Genomic DNA, 21514 nt, shown 5'->3' on the forward strand with positions numbered 1-21514 from the left:
CCACTGGACCGCCAGGGAAGTCCCTATAGTTTTTTTTTTAATTTGAGCCAATGTGTAAAAGTTGGGGTAGTTTGCATTTTAAAAATATTTGAGAATTCTCTTGGACAGCCAGAAATCTGGCAACACTGAGCCACATCCCCACTTGGCTAGAACCAGCAGAGGGATCTGGTCCCCAGTGCCCTTTAAAAAACCATACCTCTCTAGCTCAGCACACACGTATGGGAAGAGTAAGTACTGCTTTGGGAAGTGTTACACACACAAGCACCCATGAGTGTGTCAATAGTCACGAAGACAAGCAGATTTCTGCTTTAGTTCACCCCAGTCCTTATCACTTCCAAAACTCACTCATTTCCATATCTGCCTGATCCCTGGAAGTATTTGAATTTTCAACTTGATAATATGATGTATAAACCAACACAAAGTAGCCCAGGATGGGAATTCCCTGGCGATCCGTGCTTTCACTGACAAGGGTGCAGGTTCAATCCCTGGTTGGGCAACTAAGATCCTGCAAGCCACTCAGTGCAGCGGAAAAAAAAAAAAGAGTCCAGGAAACAATTTCTAAGGGCTGACTGTGGGAGGTGGCATTATCCCTGACTTTAGTTTTTGTAACGAGCACTTGTTTTAAGACAAACATGTATTGATTTCACAGGACAAAAAGAGTATCTGAAACCGTCTTCGTCTTCCCTTCTCCCTGAAGGAACCCACATGGGGCTGCAAGACCAAAGGACCACTATTGAGAGTGGTGAAAGCCAGGCCCTAGGACTCTTACCCTAATACATATTAATGACTTAAATGAGGATCCCACAAGCAAATACTGGCAAAGGCATCAATCTGGCCAGGAGGTCTAGATAAAGGAGGAATCAGACAAATCATGGAGAATATAAACCACTCTGGCCCTTAACACAACAAGATTCCAGGAGTAAAAGGAGTCTGGCTGAGCAAAGGGCTCCTCAGAGAGCTAAATCCAGCCCTAAGGGTTATAGACACATGATTCTGAGCTCCTCAATCCCCCAAACAAAAGGAGGGTTTCTAAACTCTCATAAAAACTTTATCTAATAACTTATTTCAATGTGTAGTCTTATGTGGCTGGCTACAAATTTTTCCCTGCTGAAACTAATAAGGTTTTTCAATACTATGACAATCTTTTTTTTTTTTTTTTAAACACACTTTTGGGTAAAGCGCGGTCTTGTCTCAATTATACTCTCTCTGATTGTTGGGGCATTTCAATAAATAAGCCACTTCTCCTTCCACAAAGTGCTATTATCGCTGCCAACAGCAGAGGGCAGTGGTGTGCAGTGCAAAGAACGCCCATCCAGATTCAGGATCTGGCTGTGGGAACTTCAGCACCCCCGCACTCTCCGCAGGGACTTCAACTTGCCTTCTGTAAAATGGGGAGACTGACTCGGAGTTTCTCTTAGTCTATAACAGAAACTGGCAAACCCATCCATGGGCCAAATCTGGCATACCACCCATTCTTGTATGGCCTGTAAGCTAAGAAGACTATTTACCATTTTTAAATGGTTTGGTGGGCGGGGGGGGGGGGGGGGGGGGGGGGGGGGGATTAGTACTTCATGAAACATACAAATTATATGGAGTTCAAATTTCAGTGTCTCAGCCACATACTACCTATGGCTGTTTTAGTAACACAACCAAGGTATTGAAGAGTTGCACTGTTGTAACAAGAGCTCTACAAAGCCTAAAATATTTACTGTCTAGCTCCTTACAGGAAAGAGGGCAATTTCTAAGACTAAAACAATTTTTAATAAATACCTTCTCTTCCTACACTATTCACTGGCTGCCTAACTCACGATCAGCAAAATAACCCAGGCACATACTAGTAAGCAGTTATATTTTGGGAAACGGCTTTAAATTCTACTGAAATGGGGTATCTGCTAACTTACCACCTCAAAAGTCACTCATATAATAAGGAGTTTTGTCAGGAATTCTGACGTCATTTCAACCTCTGAACCTCTTGAGGAAAGAGAGAAGCTTAATTAAACCCATTACACGTGTTCTTCTTATTCCTCTAAAACTATGTTTCCTGAAATATGGTGCTGGAACATCAATAGTGGTTCAGAGACCAACATGGTTTATTTTACAAGTTATGTGCTAATTTCACGTGTATCAGGAAAAAGCACAGCAAAAAATTTAAACACATGAACTTATATACTTTATTTAGCTTAGCATTTATAAACTGCGTCTGCAATTTATAAATTGCAGATTTAATATTTAAGAATGTAATAAAACAGGTGGTACTTAAGATTATGGCAAAAAATCATAGCAGTCAAAGTTCAGGCAACAGTAATTCATGGGATTGCTGCCGAGTTAAAACACTTTCTCAAAAGCATGATCTCTATGAGAACTAAAAGGCTGAGGAGTTTGTGTGATTATATACCATGTTAACTTGGCTTAAATGGAATCATGTCATGGAATAAAAGTAAGCTTTTAAGGACTCTGCTCAGAGACTAGGGGGCAAAACGGAAGTTTTTTCTGAGGCTGGTGAACAGAAGTTATGTCATCAGAACGAAGCTCTATAACTCAACTGTGAGTCCCTCAACCACATGGCTGGATCAGACCTGGAGAAAGACTGCAGCCTTTATTCTGAAGAATCAAAAGCTGTTGGTAATTAACTCTCTACGCCACCCATAGTCATCTGGAGAGCAGCGACAAGCAGTACTTGAAATAAGCAAACCAGAAAGAAGCAACAACACAAACCGAAATGAGTGGAATTCTTTGAGTTTAACACTAAGTCCCCATCATTTTATCTTCCGAGGACATTGGTGGTCTCTTAACTGATGCCTGCTCCTTTTTTTTTTTTTTTTTTTTTTCGGCCACACCATGCGGCTAGTGGGATCTTAGTTCCCCGACCAGGGATCAAACCCAGGCCCTTCGCAGTGAGAGCATGGAGTCCTAACCAATGGACCACCAGGGAATTCTGGACACCTGCTCCTTAAAGAGTTCTTACGTGAAGGAAAGGAGGGGAAGGGTGGTGTCTGAAAGGCTATCCAAGGGTAATGCTCTGGCCAGATGTCTAATACTGGTCCAACTTGTAGATGTGCTTTATTCCTTCTGGAAAATATCTTAAGACATTTTGAGCTGACATTTCATAACTGGAGATTCTATATTAAAATGCAGATTTCCCATTTCTCTGGAAGAATGTTAAGATGTGAAAACAGTTAAGTCCACATTCCTGTGGACATTCCATGGGCTGAAACCCTTGAGAATAGGGCGTGTGTCCCGGGGTTCATCAAAAGTCTCCCCAACCCAGAGCCTCAGGGCCAGCTGCCTTCGTTACCATGTTCCGTGTGGAGCAACTTTCTACCCATGCTTCTCTAAGATACAACAAGAAAGAACAAAGAGTAAAGGCCGTGTTTCAAGAAAAATGAGAGTGCACCCATTTCCTTGTAGAAACAGAGTTCTTTAAGGTTTTAATATGCAACCAAACTGTCTGGATAGAAAGAATTCAATTTAAGTCACCCTTGCTTTTGTTACACTCAGCCAGCATCCCTCATTTGTGACACCTCTCTGAATCCACACAGGCATGGGATGAGCAACTACCAGAAGAAATAATAGAGTAGCCAACATTTCTGTAGCACTTACTGTTTCAGGCACTGTCCTAAACCCTTTGTGTATGGTGGTTCATTTATCCTCACAAGAACCTGAGGTAGGTCCTATCATTATGGTGTTACCGGTAAGGAAACCAAGCCACGGAGGGATTAGGTACCTTGCCTAAAGCCACAGGGCTAGTGAGTAGCAGAGCTGGGATCTAATCTGAGACCAGCATCCTCATTCGCTGCTACAGCAGCAAGGCTCCAAAGTGCAACACAACCGTTAAACGGGTGGACCTTTAAGAAGTGGGACTGCTCTGGGGAGAGAATATGCTTGTTTCCCTTACATGTTCCTCTAATATTTGAGCCTTAAGTAATGTGAATATCTGGTTTTGATAGAAAAATGTTTCAATTAAAATAAAATTCTTGAGAAAGAAAAAAACTGTTGTAGGAAGTTGTGATTCATCTCAGAGGCATTTGAACAGAACTCTGAAGGATTTCTGGCCACCTCTGCCCACTTCTAGGAACGACCTCCAGCTGGCCTTTGGGGAACACTTTTCTCTTTTGGGTCCCTAACAGCAAGCATCCCAATGGGTTACTCAGTTAAAAATTAGAACTTGCTCCACTGGGATGAAACGCCACGCAGCTCTCTTTGACTCTGTGATGCTCACCAGGTAGGGCCAGACAGGTGTGGCCCCGATGGGAGCGCCCCTGTGTCCCAGGGGGCCCCTGTACCCTCTCCCACCAGGGGCTGACCTGTGCTCTTGTCCAGGAAGTCTATGGACTCCTCACTCGCGCTGAAGTGGCTGGACGTGGCCTTCTTCTCGGCGTCCTGCTCCACGTCGGAGCCTGTGTGCACGGAGGAGTTGGTGCTCATGGGGGAGCGTGGCATGTCCGACAAGGAGATCCTGCGGCCTGTGCCCCCGCTCAGCATCGGCTTGCTCATCAGGATCTTGGGCGACGCCGTCATGTCAAAGTTGAGCTTGACCTTCTCCTGCTTGTCTATCTTGGCAGCACCAGCGCTGGGGTTGGAGGGGTCGAGCAGCATTTGGTACTGGCTGTTGGGCGTGTAGGGCGTCCTGAATGGAGAGTAATTAAAGACCCCAAACTTCCGGCGGATGTTCTCCACGTAAACCTCCATCTCTTGCATTGCACTGTTGAAGATGCTTTTGGTCTTTTTCACAGAAAAAGGAATCTCTTTAGACATGAGGTAGCAATTATTTATTGGAACCCAGGCCCTGGGAGTGCAAAAGAGAAAGGGAGTTTAAGTCAACTGTGGTCATTTCCAAGACTCTTAAGTTTTTTACAATTTATTGTGCAAGAACACTTAACATGAGTTCTGCCCTCTGAAGAAACGTTTAAGTGAATCACACATAACTGCCATATCAACTGAAAAACAAAGCACAACCTAAAAGTTGAGAATTATTTATTTGGCGGACAAAACTGAGGACTTGGACTTCCCTGGTGGCGCAGGGGTTAAGCGCCACAACTATTGAGTCTGTGCTCTAGAGCCCGGGAGCCATAACTACTGAAGCCTGCGCACCTAGAGCCCGTGTTCCACAACAGAGAAGCCACTGCAATGAGAAGCCCACACACCGCAACGAAGAGCAGCCCCTGCTCACCGCAACTAGAGAAAGCCTGCATGCAGCAACAAAGACCCAATGCAGCCAAAGATAATAATTTTTTTTTTTTAAAAAAAAAAAAAAGGACTTAAGCCTGGACGCAGCCTCTCAGATCACGCTGAGGGACTGCTCCCAAGAGGTCAGGGAGGAGCCAGTATATATAGGAGATTTTGCAACAAAGACCAGGTAGTGGGAACTTCAAAGATTATTGTTAATTAAAGAAAACCAAGCATCTCAAGTTAAAGAATTTAGCATTTTTTTCCATGTGTGGGAAGATGTAAGCATCAGGGCTCACTGACATCATTCCTTTGATATGCACTTTAGCTGACAAGGACAGGATCCTGTGCTTTCCCATCCCGAGTGTCCTCAGGGTGCACCGCTTAGGGTGGCTACAGTGGCCGAGGGCGGGGCAGCGGGCTACCTGTTTGTCTCCAGCCTGAGTTCCCTCAGGGCTCACCATCCAGGGTCTTTTACTGGCTTGATGGCAGCAACATCCTTTGTTTACTGAGAGGGCAGGCAACACTTCCCCCCCACACACACACAGCTGATTATAGGTATATGTTGGTACAGCAGCTCTCTAGAGCTTATTCATTTTGTTTAACTGAAACTTTACACCTGTTGATTAGTACTCCCCATTTCTCCCTGCCCCCAACCCCTGGCAACCACCGTTCCACTCTTTGATTGTATGAATTTGACTATTTTAGATAGCTCGTACAAATGGAGTCATGTGGTATCTGCGTTTCTGGGACTGGCGTATTACCCCACTTAGCCTGAAGTCCTCCAGGTTCAGCCATGATGCCACATACTTCTTAAGGCTGAACATTATTCCATTGTATGTACAGACCGCATTTTCTCTATCCATTGATCTCTCTCGATGGTCATTTAGGTTGTTTCCAGAATTGTTTTTTTTTTCCTTAATGCAAACCAAATTAGCCTAGTGGATTTTCCAAGATTCTTAAATACGTATTCCTTTTTTTTTCAAATGACTTGGTTTGAGTGGTTAGTTAACGATCCATTCAACAGGCACGTTCTGTCACAAGGACCACACGTGACACGAAACTTAGCTACGACGTTAAAAGGCTCAATAGCTTAGTCATTTTAATCCACTAAAACAGTAATAAATCCCCTTTGGCTCTGGGTTGGTAGCGAGTAAGAAAACAGTCTGCATCCTAGACTACACCTCTGAAAAGAGAATTATCCCCCAAATCTCATTCTCCTGCACTCAGACATAAAGCACTTTCTTTTCTCTTTTAAAACTGCTCCTGGAAGTGGTAGCAAGGTTCCACAGAAAAAAGTAAAACTTGCTGCTGATGAAGATGATGATGATGATGATGATGATGATGAAAATGATGATGGTGACGATTTTGATGATGAGGAAGCTGAAGAAAAAGCTCCAGTAAAGAAACCTGTATGGATACTCCAGCCAAAAATGCACAAAAATCAAACCAGAATGGAAAAGCCTCAAAACCATCAACACCAAAATCAAAAGGTCAAGAATCCTTCAAAAAACAGAAAAAAAAAAACTCCTAAGACACCGAAAAGGACCTAGCTCTGTAGAAGACATTAAAGCAAAAATGCAAGCAAGTATAGAAAAAGGTGGTTCCCTTCCCAAAGCGGAAGCCAAATTCGTCAATTATGTGAATAACTGTTTCCGATGACTGACCAGGAGGCTATTCAAGATCTCTGGTAGTGGAGGAAGTCTCTTTAAGAAAATAGTTTAAACCGTTTGTTAAACTTTTCTGTCTTAGTTCATTTCTGTAACAGTTGATATCTGGCTGTCCTTTTTACAACACAGAGTGAGAACTTTCCCTACCGTGTCCAATAAATGTTGTCCAGGTTCCATTGCCAAGAATGTGTTGTCCAAAATGCCTGTTTAGTTTTTAAAGATGGAACTCCACCCTTTGCTTGGCTTTAAGTATGTATGGAATGTTATGATAGAACATAGTAGTAGTAGTGGTCAGACAAATGGAGATGGTGAGGAGACAAAAATATACATGTGAAATAAACTCAGCATTTTAACACAGTTTAAAAAAAAAAAAGCTTTTTTTTTTTTTTTTTTTTTTTTTTTTGCGGTACGCGGGCCTCTCACTGTTGTGGCCTCTCCCGTTGCGGAGCACAGGCTCCGGATGCGCAGGCTCAGCGGCCATGGCTCACGGGCCCAGCCGCTCCGCAGCATGTGGGATCATCCCGGACTGGGGCACGAACCCGTGTCCCCTGCATCGGCAGGCGGACTCTCAACCACTGCGACACCAGGGAAGCCCAAAAAAAAAAAAGCTATTTTTTTTTAAGCTCTGCAGGCATTTGATAAAATATTTTCTACATTTGTATATAATAGTGTCTGTGAAATAAAACTGAAAAAAAAAAAAAAGGCAAAATCTTTTAAAGGACAAAAAGCCCATGATGAGACTCTTCAGAACAAAAGCCTCCAGGGGCTCGCTCTCTCTCTAACATTTATTAACTTGACAATGGGGGAATTCGCTGGCGATCCACGGGTTAGGACTCCCGGCTTTCACTGCCAAGGGCCCAGGTTCAATCCCCGGCTGGGGAACTAAGATCCCATAAGCCACACAGAGCGGCCAAAAAAAAATATGACAATGAACATGCAGTGGTCTGTGCTATTTCTTATTCTGCTGCCCCGTCTTATTTTGCTCACCCCTGGTCCAGGCTTATGTTTTGGCTCTGCAACCTCGAAGCGAGCTCCCCGAGAAGGGACAGCACATCACAACCCTTGCAGCCTCCCCTGAGTCCATGTCCTGTTTCTGGGTCAGACCCAGAGCAGGCTGTCGACAAGCCTGCCCCATTCTGCTTTAAACACATCCTGGGAAGGAAAGGACGTCCATCCTTTTAGAAGTGGCTTCCACTACAGCTGTCAGGGACTCCCTGCCCAAGGCCAACTGAAACCTCCCTACAACTCCTACCTACAGTCCCTCCACCACCGGGATATCCTTAACGACTCCCCCAATGTGCACCCTGCACCCAAAATGAGCCCGACAGTTCGACAGGTCCCCTCCAAGGGGACAGGAGACATCACGGAGGGAGGGTTAAGGAAATCTCGTGGGGCATCAGACTTGGGCAGCTGTCTATTTTACAAATGTAGGGGGACCGGCTTCCAGGACAGCTCCCACCCAGAACCAACCTACACCTGCAAGTTCAAGGGAAACAGCCTCTGGAAACAGGGCCGGTGAAGCTCATGGCCCCTAAGCCACCTTCAATGGCTGTCAGGCAGGCAGGATTAAGAGGTCCATGCAGAGTGGGCACAGCTGGCGAATCCACGACTCTTAAGGCTCTGGGAATATTTGGTGCTTGGGGGACAGCAATGCTTGCCGCCCGCCATGGATATCCTAAGTATTATCCACACTGAGTTACACTATAGAGTAACCCCAATCATCAAGATGGTTCATTAACACTTGCCATGCTCTAATGAAGAGGCAGGAAGATGTACAACCTGCTATGTCTCTTGCTCTTCCAATAAAAGCCAGACTTCTGACCAAAGCCACCCTGGTGACCCAGGCCCAGCCCAGGCCTCTGATCCCACCTCTTAACCCACCCTCTCCTCCCTTATCCTGTTCAAACCACACTGTGTTCATGGATTTCCCTGAGCAATTAACTGAGCCTTGGCCTGCGCTTTCCCTACCTGAGTCCCTGCTCTCTCGGGTCCCTCTACCCAGATCTTCACCCGGTCCCACCACTACCTCCTGACCTGAGAGCATACTGTCTATTCCCCACTTGTATGTCATCTGCCTTCCCCACTTCCGACGGGCAGTGTCTGCCTGCTCGCTCCTGTATCCCAGCATCTAGTACTCAGCGTGGCACACGGCAGGCACCAAGACATGTTTCTTTGAATGAATGAATAAAGGAATTTTAGAAAAACTTCCCCAAAAATAGTCAAAATCAAAGTATAATACTTCCTATCAAACCTAGAACCATCTCAGCTGATTTCCATTTTGTCTCCTATCAATGGATTGCCGGGATTCCCGGTAAATGATTTCAGATTACTTTGATATTCTTTTTTTTTTTTTTTTTTTTTTGGCAAGATGACAAGCAAAATTTAACAAAGAGCAATATTTCAAATGCTGGTGTTGTTTAAAATGAGGAAGTGTATTTTCTGTACATTCTGTGAGTGGGTATAATTTTCAAACTACGTCTGTTAAATATTCTCCCCTACACACGCGCGCGCGCGCACGCGTGCTTTCTCAGACTGCTTGGTAGGGTTTCGGGAGGGTTTTTTGCCTCATTTACTCACAATGTAACTCTTGCTAAAAGAGAACCAAGAAATTACCCGCCGCTCATCTCTGTCTACCTGTTGTTCTGAAGCACGCAGGGGGCTGCACTCCACAGAGAAGTGCTATTAGCTGGAATAATTCACGTCGCTGAGAGAGGGAGAGGGGAGGGCAGGAAGGCTGGCAGGGAGGGCTCACACCTGTCAAAACAGCAAGCCCTTGTAATTTCCCATTTTAGCTCCACAGAAAAGGGACTACCCAGCACAACGATGGGAGATTCATTTTACCGGCAATCTGGGGAAATGCTTCTGATCCCTGAAAGCATTATTTTGAAAAGCAATTTGTGCGGTGATTTCATTTACTGCGGAAAAACCCAGAAAAGAACAGCAGCACTTAAAATAACCGTGGAACCTATGCCGATGCCGGCTGCGTCCACAAAACCACAAAAGCAAGATTGTTTTCCAACACACCTGAGAACACTGAAGCCTGTGCGATCAGGCTCATTAACACAGCCCAGGACAGGATTTTTAAAGTGCAACACCACTGGCTGGTATCGAGACAATAAAATAATAGCCGTACCCACCGCCCCTTCTTGTATTCACTGACAGGATCAAAGGTTCAGTCACAGCTACGCGTTTGAAGCCTGTGTTTAACTCCCACCTGTCGTGTTGTCCAAAGAAACGGGCATCAACCTGCCCATCTTTATCCCTCAGAGCTTTCGCAGGCCAGAATGGAAACCCCTTCAGTTTTGCCCAAACCAAAGGATGTGGATTGCTCTAGGAAAAGAAAAACAAAAGCCAGAGTTTGTATGTATTCGACAGCAAGATGCACACATAGAGCTCGGTGGGTGAGGGGAAGCTAAGGCAGAGTTGATACAGGCCACAGAATGAAAGCAAACAACTTCCAGCAGGGTCTCCCCAGGTGGCAGTCACTACATGTGCGGCCATTCCCCGGGCAAGGCTGGGAATGGGGTTCAATGGGGAAACCAAAAAGCAGCGAGCACTGAGCAAAACGAGGCTTCAACTCTGGCTGTGCCGCTCTTGCCCGGGTGGGAGCGAACAAGAGACTGTACCTTTCTGGGCAACACAGGGACAGTTATACCTACACCCTCTGTTAAGCTGGAGGGTTAAAGGCACCTTACATCCAGCATATAATAAGGGACGGCATTAGCTAACTTTATTCTTTACCGAGAGCTACTCAGGGCCTTAACGATTCAGATGTCCATCTCGAAACGCAGGAAAAGACAAACTATGTTTGGATTCTCAACTCTACTTGCCCAATCTTGCGGCCCAATACCCTCCCCCCGCAACCCCATCCTCCCAGCTCACCCCAACGACACACTTCTCTGCAGAACAGCAGTTTGGAAAATACAGATCCATGCGGACAACTGGGGTGACTTTCTCTCCCCACCCCAATCCCAGCCTCAAGAACCACGGTTTGGAGAGACCATGGAGTTAACCCTGGGAGGGATTTCCAAACCTCTTAAAATAGACCCAACGTGATTTGTAAGTAACACGCATTTAACACGACTCGGCTCATCACCTGCGTGACTTTGGCATGTCTCTCCTCTCTGATGAGCTTCTTTTCACTCTGCATCCTGCTGTTTTCGAGGGCTAATAAACCCAGTAAATCGTGACACGACCTCTGGCACATGACCTTGCAGCCAAAGAGGTTTATCCCACCTGGATTACTCCCATTCCACCGTAACTTAATTTTCAGTAAGAAAATTATTTTAAAACTTTATCCAAAGTTTCATCCAATAAGCCACCTGCAGAAAGCTGTCCTGGGTCACCCAAGGCATAGAGTTCAGAAAACAAAGAAAGGAAAGGAAATCCAACTTACACAAGGCTCACAAAACCAGTTATCTCGTTTTTGGCAAGCAGCTAGATAACACTCTGGACAAACTTCGATTTCATTCATCTGTAAAGCAAAAATGTGTTAGAATGTGTCATTCCCAGGGGTCTTGTAGCTGCAGGCCCTCAAGAAATGCATGATGATATTGGCAGGTAAGATTAGCTAACCTAAGTCCCACAGTGGGGAACACCCTGGACATCAGTCCAACTATTTCTCACCAGCCCCGACCCGCCCACCTAGCCCCAGCAGCCATCATCTCTTGCTGGACCATGTCTCCCAGCTTCCTAAGCTTGGTCCATTCCCCACACAGACAGAGCAGCCAGAGCCACCTTCTACAAACACAGGTCCCATCTGGTCCCTCTCCTTAGACCAGTGGTTCTCTACTGGGACAGTTTAACCCTTCCAGGGACACTTGGCATAACTAGAGATATTGTCGGTCATCGGTCATCACAACTGGGGGTGGACAGTTGAGACTGGAATCTATGATGGTACAAGGACAGCTCCTGCAACAAAGATGTCTCTGGCCTCAAATGTCAGTAGTGCCAAGGTTGAGAAACTAACAATGAAATCTAAACACCTGGTCAGGGCTTCCCTGGTGGCGCAGTGGTTGCGAATCCGCCTGCCAATGCACGGGACGTGGGTTCCAGCCCTGGTCCAGGAGGATCCCATATGCCATAGAGCAACTAAGCCCGTGTACCACAACTGCTGAGCCTGCGCTCTAGAGCCCACAAGCCACAACTACTGAGCCTGAGTGCCACAACTACTGAAGTCCCCACGCCTAGAGCCCGTGCTCCGCAACAAGGGAAGCCACAGCAATGAGAAGCCCACGCGCCGCAAGAAGAGTAGCCCCCGCTCGCCGCAACTAGAGAAAGCCCACGCGCAGCAACGAAGACCCAATGCAGTGAAAAATAAATAAATAAATAAATTTAGATAAATAAATAAACACCTGGTCAGTTCCTTCAAGGCCATGCGTGGTCTGGCCTCAGTCTACCTGTCTCAGCTCCCCAATCCCTTCCCTCGACTCTGGCCTCTGCTTGCCATGCTCAATTCTATATATCTCTAATCACACCATGCACAGCAATTAATTAATACCACGTTACTCTATTTTATTTCCACGGATAACTGAAAATTCTGTAACTGACCGTCCTCTCTCTTGAGAAAGTGCATTCCCCCCCCCAGAGAACCGTCATGACTTAGAACTAAAGGCCCTGGAAACTCCCTTCTTGGATCTAAATTCAGACTCCACTACATCCTAGCTCTAGAACTTTAGGAAAAGTTGCTGATACTGTCTGAGCGTCCATTTCCTCACCTCATAGAATGGGGGTGAAAGCAGTACCTACCAAACAGAATTATTATAAAAATTAGATGAGATAAATGTAAAGCACTTCAAGTGACAAGGTGCCAGACACATAGCAGGTGCTCAACTAATGATTATTAATTAATAACTTTAAAGTAATTACTAATTATAATGGACTGACCGATTAACGGCAATGAATAAATGAGTTAATGAATGAATGAGTGAATGGTGGACCATATTTCTTCCTTCTACCCACTCTCCTTCTGGGCTATTCCAAAGGTACTGGGTAGAACAAAGCGGCAACATCAAGTCCAGGACAGCCCTGGCACTGGAGCCCACAAAGCAGCACTGTGTTACCAACAGGTAGGTTCAGAATTGCCAGACAAAGAGCATCTGGGTTCAATAAATTCTACGTTATGACCACCCACCAATTAGAAGTCTAGGCTTCAGCACCTACATCAAGGGAAACGAATCCTCAAGGGGGAAACAACTGAACAACTCGCCCAGAGACAACTCCAAGTCGCCAACAAGCATATCAAAAACCAGTCCATCACCACTTGCATCAAAGAAATCAAAATCACAATCACAGTGAGATGCCACTGTTTTTTACTGATCACACTGGGGCAAAAACATATATACAAACAGTTTTCAAACTGGAACTTCCAACATTGCCAACGACACAGAAAAACCACCACATTTGTCCATTCCAGTTCATTGTGTAAGTAGCGCTGTAGCATTTCCAGAAAACAATCGAGAGATATCTACCCAAAGCCATGTCGATAGCCTCAGACCTAGTAGCTGCATTTCTAACAATTACACTAAGGAAATAAATCATCAGAACAGCCATGATAAATTCTATTCTTCCTCCCTGTTTAATTACCTAGGAAAACAGTGAAAAATGTACATTATAAAACTCTCTCTATACAAATATACAGACATGAACATATCCTAAGATATCCAAATGTTTTCTTTACAAATGAACGGATGGATAGATGAGAGTGCAGACAGGCTGAAGGCCATTACATCTCAGTTTTTTGTGCTCACAACAGGGATCTAACAAAGAAAGGCTCCCCTGTACCATTTCTGCCATCAGCCTGTCCTGCAACCACTAGAGCCTCAGGGCACCCAGCCCAGGAGCTTCATTTCACCCACACCATCAAAACTAGGGGGTATTTTTCCAGGCCACCTGGGCCACTCTCAGAGAAACTCAGGACCTTTCCTGCAAATAATGTCAAAACCCAAATACCTTCTGCAAGAAGACTGAAAGGGACCTGAGGGGATGCCACAGACTGTGGGGCAAAGCAATCATAAACTCTATTTGACCCCGAAAACTCAGGATGTGCAGTGCTGGACCATGACTCAAGGCTGAAAACTCCCATCTCTCTTAGAGCTAACATTAGGGTGTTGATTTATAACATATTATGGCATATCTGTTGCTTTTACTTTCCTTGAAGAGAGGGGCGCTATCTGTACCTCAACCAATTCCAAAATTACCAGAGCTACCCACTGGGAGATTCCACAAATGGAAACTTCAATCACCCCACGCCTTCATTCTAGGTACACTTAAAAGGGGACAGCAGGAAACACATACCTCATGCTCACAGATTTTGATGACTACTTTCGCTATTTGCGTCAATTTGTGATTTCCTGAGGGAATAAGAAAATAAGATTAATTCAAATGGAAACACAGAAATACCCAGCCTTGGGATTATACCTCCACTTACAACATTTTAACTTGCTTTCTTCCAGGATTAACCTTTTAAAGGTTAAAAACCATACATTTCTGGCTTCTAACATCAGTTCAGATTAGGTGACTTTTCCCATGAACCAATCTTTGGTGCTTAGATGTCATCTTCTCTGAAACATAACAATTTGTGTTGGTTTCCGACAGCTCATGAATTAATATTTGAAAGATGCTTTTATATTCTCAAGGCTCCAATTAGTGAAAAGGAGCCTTCTTCTGCCCATTGTCCCAGACGCCAACCCAAGAATAGTACAGGAGAAAGAAGACATTTAATTGAGTAACTCTACTGTTCCTGGTGCTCTGAAATACATTTTCTTGTTAACTCTTCAAAAAGCCTTATTAGGAAGCAGGCATGAATGTTCTCATTTCACCAAAGAGTAAACCAAGGCTCAGGAGTCATCACTTATATGAGACCATTTAGCTAACGAGTTGAGGATACGGCCCCAGGTCTAACTCTTAACCCTGAACCTTTACAGGAAACCAGAGAACAAGATGGCCAAAAAGCCGTGTTTTCTTAGAACCTTATGACAATTTTTAGAAATTGTGAATTTGGTGGCAAAAAGATTTCATACGCACACACACAAATACCTGGATTTCTGGCCTGTCTTGAAAACTCAGAAGAGCTAAGAACTCTGTATCCAGTAAACCACTGGAGTGTCCAGGGGAGATACCCCTCCAGACCAGGCAGGAGTTCCCTGTTCTCCGCAGTCACTCGCTCTCCCCACGGCCAGTGGTCACCCTGGCTTATGTTATTTTTCTGCTACCTGAGCTCATTCACTTGTTTATACGATCTTACTGCCCTTTCTATATATTTGAGTTTATAACCTTTACACAAATCCTCAATGTCTAGGGTACCTCTCTTTCTCTCCTCCCTGCACCCCAACCCTGCTACTGAGTTAATAATGCAAAACACGTACTTTAAAAGCAGATAGCCATCCATTCATATGTCTTTGCTCAAACATCAGCTAACAACAGTCTACGCTAGGCCCAAGGGCATACAGGAAACAAGTTTGGCATCTGCCCTTAAAGGGCTTACATCCTGGTGAGCAACTCAAATGAAAAAAAGCACCATCCAGAAAGTGTGATAAAATACTGCCATGGGGAAGTACAGGTACTGTGAGAGCCCTTAACAAGAGTACATAGTATGGTCTAGGTCATGAAGGAAGGCTCCTCAGAGGACTGAGAGGCTGAGACTGAAGGATAAGGAAAACTCATCAAAGCAAAGAGGGGAAGAGTGTTCCAGCAGGGGACAGGAAGAAGAGAACAGGGCAGGACCCTGAAAGATCTACCTGGCCAGAAGGTAGACAGAGAGGATTGTGGGAGAGGGTAGGACAACGGGAAAGGTGCCCATCGAGGAGATTTTAATGGGAGCTCTCCTCCATTCTGTCCAGAAGGCTTAACCCACAAAAATGCAACTGACAAAACTTTAACCAGAATATAAAGAACTCCTAAAACTCAATAATAAAAAACAAACAACCCAATTTTTGAAATGAGCAAAAGATCTGAATAGATGTTTCACCAACAAATGATACACAAATGACTAATATGCACATGAAAAGATACTCAGTACCATTAGTCATTAGAGACAGGCAAAACCACCATGACATAATATTTCATGCCTTCAAGAATAGGCAAAATTAAAAACAGATAATACCAAATGTTGACAATGACGTGGAGCAACAAAGATTCTCATATACTCTGCTAGAAGGAATGTAAAATAAAACAACCAATTTGCAAAACAGTTTGGTAAAATTTCTTATAAATTTAAATATAAACCTACTCAATGACCTAGCAATACCAGTCTTGGGTATTTATCCAAGAGAAATGAAAGCATGTGTCCATACAAAGACTTGTATAAGAATGTTCACAGTGGCTTTATTCACAACAGCCAAAAACTGAAAACAATCCAAATATCCATCAACATCAACAAAGGGAATGGATGAATAAATTGTATGTTGATACAATATTGTTACTGGACTTCCCTGGTGGCGCAGTGGTTAAGAATCCGCCTGCCAATGCAGGAGACACGGGTTTGAGCCCTGGTCCGGGAAGATCCCACATGCCGCGGAGCAACTAAGCCCGTGCGCCACAACTACTGAGCCTGCGCTCTAGAGACTGCGAGCCACAACTACTGAGCCCACATGCCACAACTACTGAAGGCCACGCGCCTAGAGTCCGTGCTCCACAACCAGAGAAGCCGCCGCAATGAGAAGCCCGCGCACTGCAACGAAGAGTAGCCCCCACTAGCCACAACTAGAGAAAGCCCGTGCGCAGCAACAGACATAGCGCAGCCAAAAATAAATAATTTATAAAAACTATATATATTGATACCACTCAGCAATAAAAAGAAACAAACCACTGATAGACACAACATGAATGAATCCCCAAAATATTACACTGTGTCATCGTAGCCAGGCATAAAAGAGGGCACTCTGGCTCCACTGGTATGAAATTCTAGAATATTCTAGAATAAAACGAATCTCTAGTTACAGAAAACAGAACAGTTCCTTTTCAGGAGGGTGGATTTACTGGAGAGGGGCAATTGGGAATATAATGGGGTGACAGAAATGTTGTAGGATCTTGTTTGGGGTTGTAGTTACAGAGGTGGTTACACATTTGTCAAATTCATGGGATGTACCTGTAAAATCTGTGCTTTTTATTTTATGTAATTATTCCTCCATTAAAATAAGGGTTTTTTTTAAAGGACAGGTAAAAGCATCATATAGTCACAAGCCACTGTGGACATCAGCTCATACCTTAAAATGCATGTAGTCACTGCCCCCTGTTCACACACGTCAGCAATCTATACACCAGTATTCTCAGCTATTGGCCCTGATGCATGAAAAAAGAGCCTGATTTTTTATGAAGGGCAAGAGAACGGGCAACACACACAGCATACTCTCACTCTTAAGAGTCATCTAATCCACTCACCCCCATTATAAATGATGCAGTTGTGCAAAATCCATTTTGCATCAGCCAGGAAGGCTTCTGTGCAGCCATACATTTTCTTTTTAGCGTTCTGGGAAGAAAAGCCACAGAAAATAATCACCAGTGAGTCTCTATAAGCCACAACCAGTAACACCTGCGTCCCCACATAATTTTCTTCGCAGTCATCTGCCAAATTAATTAATGCTTCTACTCATTTCCCAAGATGCTATTATAGTTGAGATCTATAACTCTATAAAAATGCATTCACTGAATTCACCACACTAACTTGAATTTTCTCATCTTAGAGCACTGCCATCTATCAAGCAGCTTCTTCCGCCAAACCAGGGTATTTTACATATTTACACATTTATTATTAATTGTACAGCCTCACATAAGCCTCATAACTGAAAACTCAAGGAAGCAGTCACTATCCCCATTTTACAGACAGGGAAACTGAGGTATGGTAATGTTAAAGGAACTAATCAAAGTTCCAAAGCTAATAATGTAGGAAGCCAGGATTCCAACCTTGTCTTTTTGGAATTCCTTCTTTTGTTAAATACCGTAAGGGTGTGTACAATTTTCCAAAGCAGGCTGGATTTACTGTTTTGGGGATCATCAATGCATGCAATATAAAGTCATGTTTTCTCCTCATCCACGCTCTTCTTTAACCACATTTTGGTGCCGGCAATTTGAAAATCAGCACCAGGATGACATACGCAACCTAAAATGTTCCATGTGTAATTTTTCAGCATGGAATTTTAGTTTGAACCTTTAAAAACACTTTCAGGCATTAAAGAAATACTCTTATCAGTGAAATAAGTCAAGATCTAAGAAGCCACTTATTCACTGCTACCATGAAGGTCTTCCAGACACTTAATTTTCTCTTCTTCCTTCCTGCTGCTCTTATTAGCACCTCCAAAAGAAAGAGAAGGGTAAGGCTCAAATCAACCAAATCACTAATTCTTAGAAGCTGTGACTTTCTCATATAAAAAGCTAGAATCACCAGCAGAAGTATAATACTATTTGGATTTCAACACCCACTGCAATCCTTGGGAAAATGTTACAGAAGTTAGGGGAATGAGAGTTCTTCCATCCAAATAAAAATGGCACAGAACCATCTAACTCGAGGTGGGGCACAGGAAGTGAGGGAGGATCTCGAATCATCTTGACAATTGGCTTTTCGATGGAAGCCAACCTTTTCCAATGTACAAAGGTCCATGGGATGGAAGATGTATTCCGCATAGTCGGGATGCTGTTCCAACGGAACGGGCTTCTGGAATGCATCTGTCTATAAAAGAAAAGATGCACAGACACAGACACAAACCCATCACTGCTACGGAAGACCAAGCATTAATACCAGCAATGTACTTTAAACCCAAGACAACGTTCCGGAAAATACAGTTCTAAAACTTTCTACAAGATAGGCCCTTGAGAAGCTCCAAACTGGTTCACCTTCAAATTCTGCCCGGTTATCCATAATCATGGGCCCAGCTGCGTTCCAGTTTTGTCATTTGTTTTGTTTTCAATACAGACTCAAGTAACAGGTCCAGGCCTCTTCAATTAAGACGGACAAGAACACGCTATCATTACTTGAGACCTGAATTCTGAAGGAGGCTTATCTATACACTGAAAATGCCCATAATCAAAACTGACTGGGGGTGAAATCTGGCTACACCTAGAGATGACACACCAAATAAAGTTCCCCTAAAGTGCCAACAGATATCTTACACATGGGCGGAAATTTTAGTGAGGTTTTGCTCCTCCTTTGAGGGGCCAAATTACTTTCAAAGCAGGGACTGTGTGGGGACTTCCCTGGCGGTCCAGTGGTTAAGACTCTGCGCTTCCAATGCAGTGGGCACGCCTTCGATCCCTGGTCAGGGAACTAAGATCCCACAGGCCACGTGTCACAGCAAAAAAAAAAAAACCAGAAACAAAACAAAGCAGGGACTGTGTAAAGGTTTTGTATCTTGATCCACTTTCTTATGGAGTAATAAGAATCAGTTTAAAATGCAAGGCCTGGTTTGTTGATGGGTACTATCTGCTTATCAATAAAAAAAAATCTAAAAGATTTCATTAAACACCAAATTATGCTCAAGCAAGGCATCTGAACGGATTACCATTTGCAGTCATCCAAGCTCTCTCTCATCCAGAATCAGTTTGGCCATTTTAAGTTAAAAGGATGCTTCCACAAAAATCAGCAACTTTCTGTTCTGATTTTGTAACAAACAATTTACATAAGAAATTCACACCTTCTTTGATTTTTCTTTTTGGTTTATAATTAATTCCACAGTGTTGACAAATCTACATGAATCAATTCTCCTTGTCAAAGTTTGTTTTTTTGCAAAACTTAGGCTATATACTTTTGCTTCCATTGACAGAGATTTTGTGAAAGAGACAGGTTCTCAATTTAGCAACCCCCAACTGGCATGCTCTGAATTTTTTTCATCGTGATATCAAATTTCAGAATATAATCTCAAAACTAAAGCTTCTACTTTTTTTAAAGAAATTAAACCACAATGGCTACTAAAAGCACTCAGAATCTACATTTCATACATTTATTTGACTTAGAAAGCAAACTCTGAAGAGTTTCACAAAGGGTCACCACTAGCCCATATGGTGCCTTTGTGTAAATCAGAAAAGAACCCTACCCAAGAACCCAAGTTTCTATAGGAAAAATGTCATAACATGTTGATTATCTTGTCATAACATTTTGTTTTGTTTTGTTTTTTGGCGGTATGCGGGCCTCTCACTGTTGTGGCCTCTTCCGTTGCAGAGCACAGGCTCCAGACGCACAGGCTCAGCGGCCATGGCTCACGGGCCCAGCCGCTCCACGGCATGTGGAATCTTCCCGGACCGGGGCACGAACCCGTGTCCCCCGCATCGGCAGGCAGACTCTCAACCACTGCGCCACCAGGGAAGCCCATAACATATTATCTTTAAAAACAAGGTATTTTACTGCCATCTTTCTGAAACCTGTCACAAAAAACTACAAAACCACCATCACAGCTATGATATGACTGGGACTTCTGGGAGGGAAACCACGGAGAAGTACACCGCTTGCCAGCTGAATGCGGCAGGCCTGCTTTCGCAGACAGATTCTCCTTAAAGGGCAAAGGCTGTACATCAAATCCCGTTTCAAAATTCTCACCCTTTACAGGAATCTCACTGGTGGACTTTTACCTGAAGGTTCCACCATTAGGCCCTGATTACAAAGAAACTGGGTTGTACTCAACTCTCTCACTGAAATGGAATTCTACTGACACCCCCTTACCCGATGCGGTCTGAGGTTTCACTTCTCAACCACTCAGAATTCTAAATCCCCACCCGCTTTCTAATATATGTCATTTCCTGATTAAACTCCTTGGTCTCACAAAGGGCTCACTTTTGAGAATTAACTTAATGCCGTTGTCAAATATAATTTACAGGTCTCTGAATCTGGGCACGCAAGACCCAAAGAGTAATAATAAGCACAGGTATCTGAAAAGCTCAGGCAACTACAAGGAACAAAAATGTTAACAGAACAAAGGTCACTATTCTCATTCACACTTGTAACAAGAGGAAGTGTCATCTTACCCCTGGCTGTTTCATTTTCTGAATGGCAAACTTGAGCAGGTAGGACAACTGTTCAATGGTGAGCATGGTCATGGCTTTACTCTGAGTCTCGATGCATTCTGCTACTGTAATCTTCTACAAATCAAAATCACACAAATATCCAGTTAGGAAAAAAAAAATTACGATCCCATGTACTCACTTCCCTTTCCTCCTAATTTTCCAGTCAGTTCACACGCAAAAAATAATTCCCATCTACATGAGGCCAGTTGTTTCGCTTGACGAGCACTCCAATCTACTTGACACGGGTGCTGGATCAGTGGATAAAAATTAAGAAGCACACGGATCCGTCGATTAACTAAGAACCGTTTTTAGCTCGTGTAGACAATATAATCTGAAAAAAAGGGTGGGGTAGGCAAGGACCTGAAAAATCGTCATTGCTATAACCTTGGGTTTCAAGAATAGGACGTGAAAGGCCACTGATGGTTTCAGGGTAATCTCTTCACACAACGAATCAGCCACTTTCCTTGATCCTCTTAAGGTTCTGGGCTATCGTTCAGGAAACTGACAAGGAATGAATCCAATGACATCATGGTTGGAAAGTGACAATCTTTCCTGCAGAAAGAATCCAAGGGATGGTAGTGAAGTAATAATAAAAATGACTTCATTCTCCGTCACCACTGATGTGAACCCACTCAGGACCTTCTGGCAAGTTACCCACGGAGCAGTCTAGCTGTCTATCTCTGTAGGAA

The 21514-nt window shown here is 43.9% G+C and overlaps 1 protein-coding gene across 14 annotated transcripts in view; it reads right to left on the minus strand.

Moving 5' to 3' along the window:
- ZMYND8 (zinc finger MYND-type containing 8) overlaps positions 1-21514 on the minus strand; it is a 126445-nt gene that overhangs the window by 53963 nt on the left and 50968 nt on the right. For all 14 annotated transcript variants that reach the window (XM_082856773.1, XM_082856767.1, XM_082856768.1 and 11 more), the window contains 7 exons: positions 20787-20900; positions 18409-18501; positions 17217-17304; positions 14133-14188; positions 11233-11310; positions 10051-10166; positions 4305-4786 (listed from right to left, as the gene is read on the minus strand). In XM_082856773.1, the coding sequence (XP_082712899.1) occupies positions 4305-4786; positions 10051-10166; positions 11233-11310; positions 14133-14188; positions 17217-17304; positions 18409-18501; positions 20787-20900 (1027 nt within the window). The remainder of the gene's footprint in view (positions 1-4304; positions 4787-10050; positions 10167-11232; positions 11311-14132; positions 14189-17216; positions 17305-18408; positions 18502-20786; positions 20901-21514) is intronic.

This window comes from Leucopleurus acutus (assembly GCF_964270905.1).
Source record: "Leucopleurus acutus genome assembly, chromosome: 16".
NCBI lineage: Eukaryota > Metazoa > Chordata > Mammalia > Artiodactyla > Delphinidae > Leucopleurus > Leucopleurus acutus.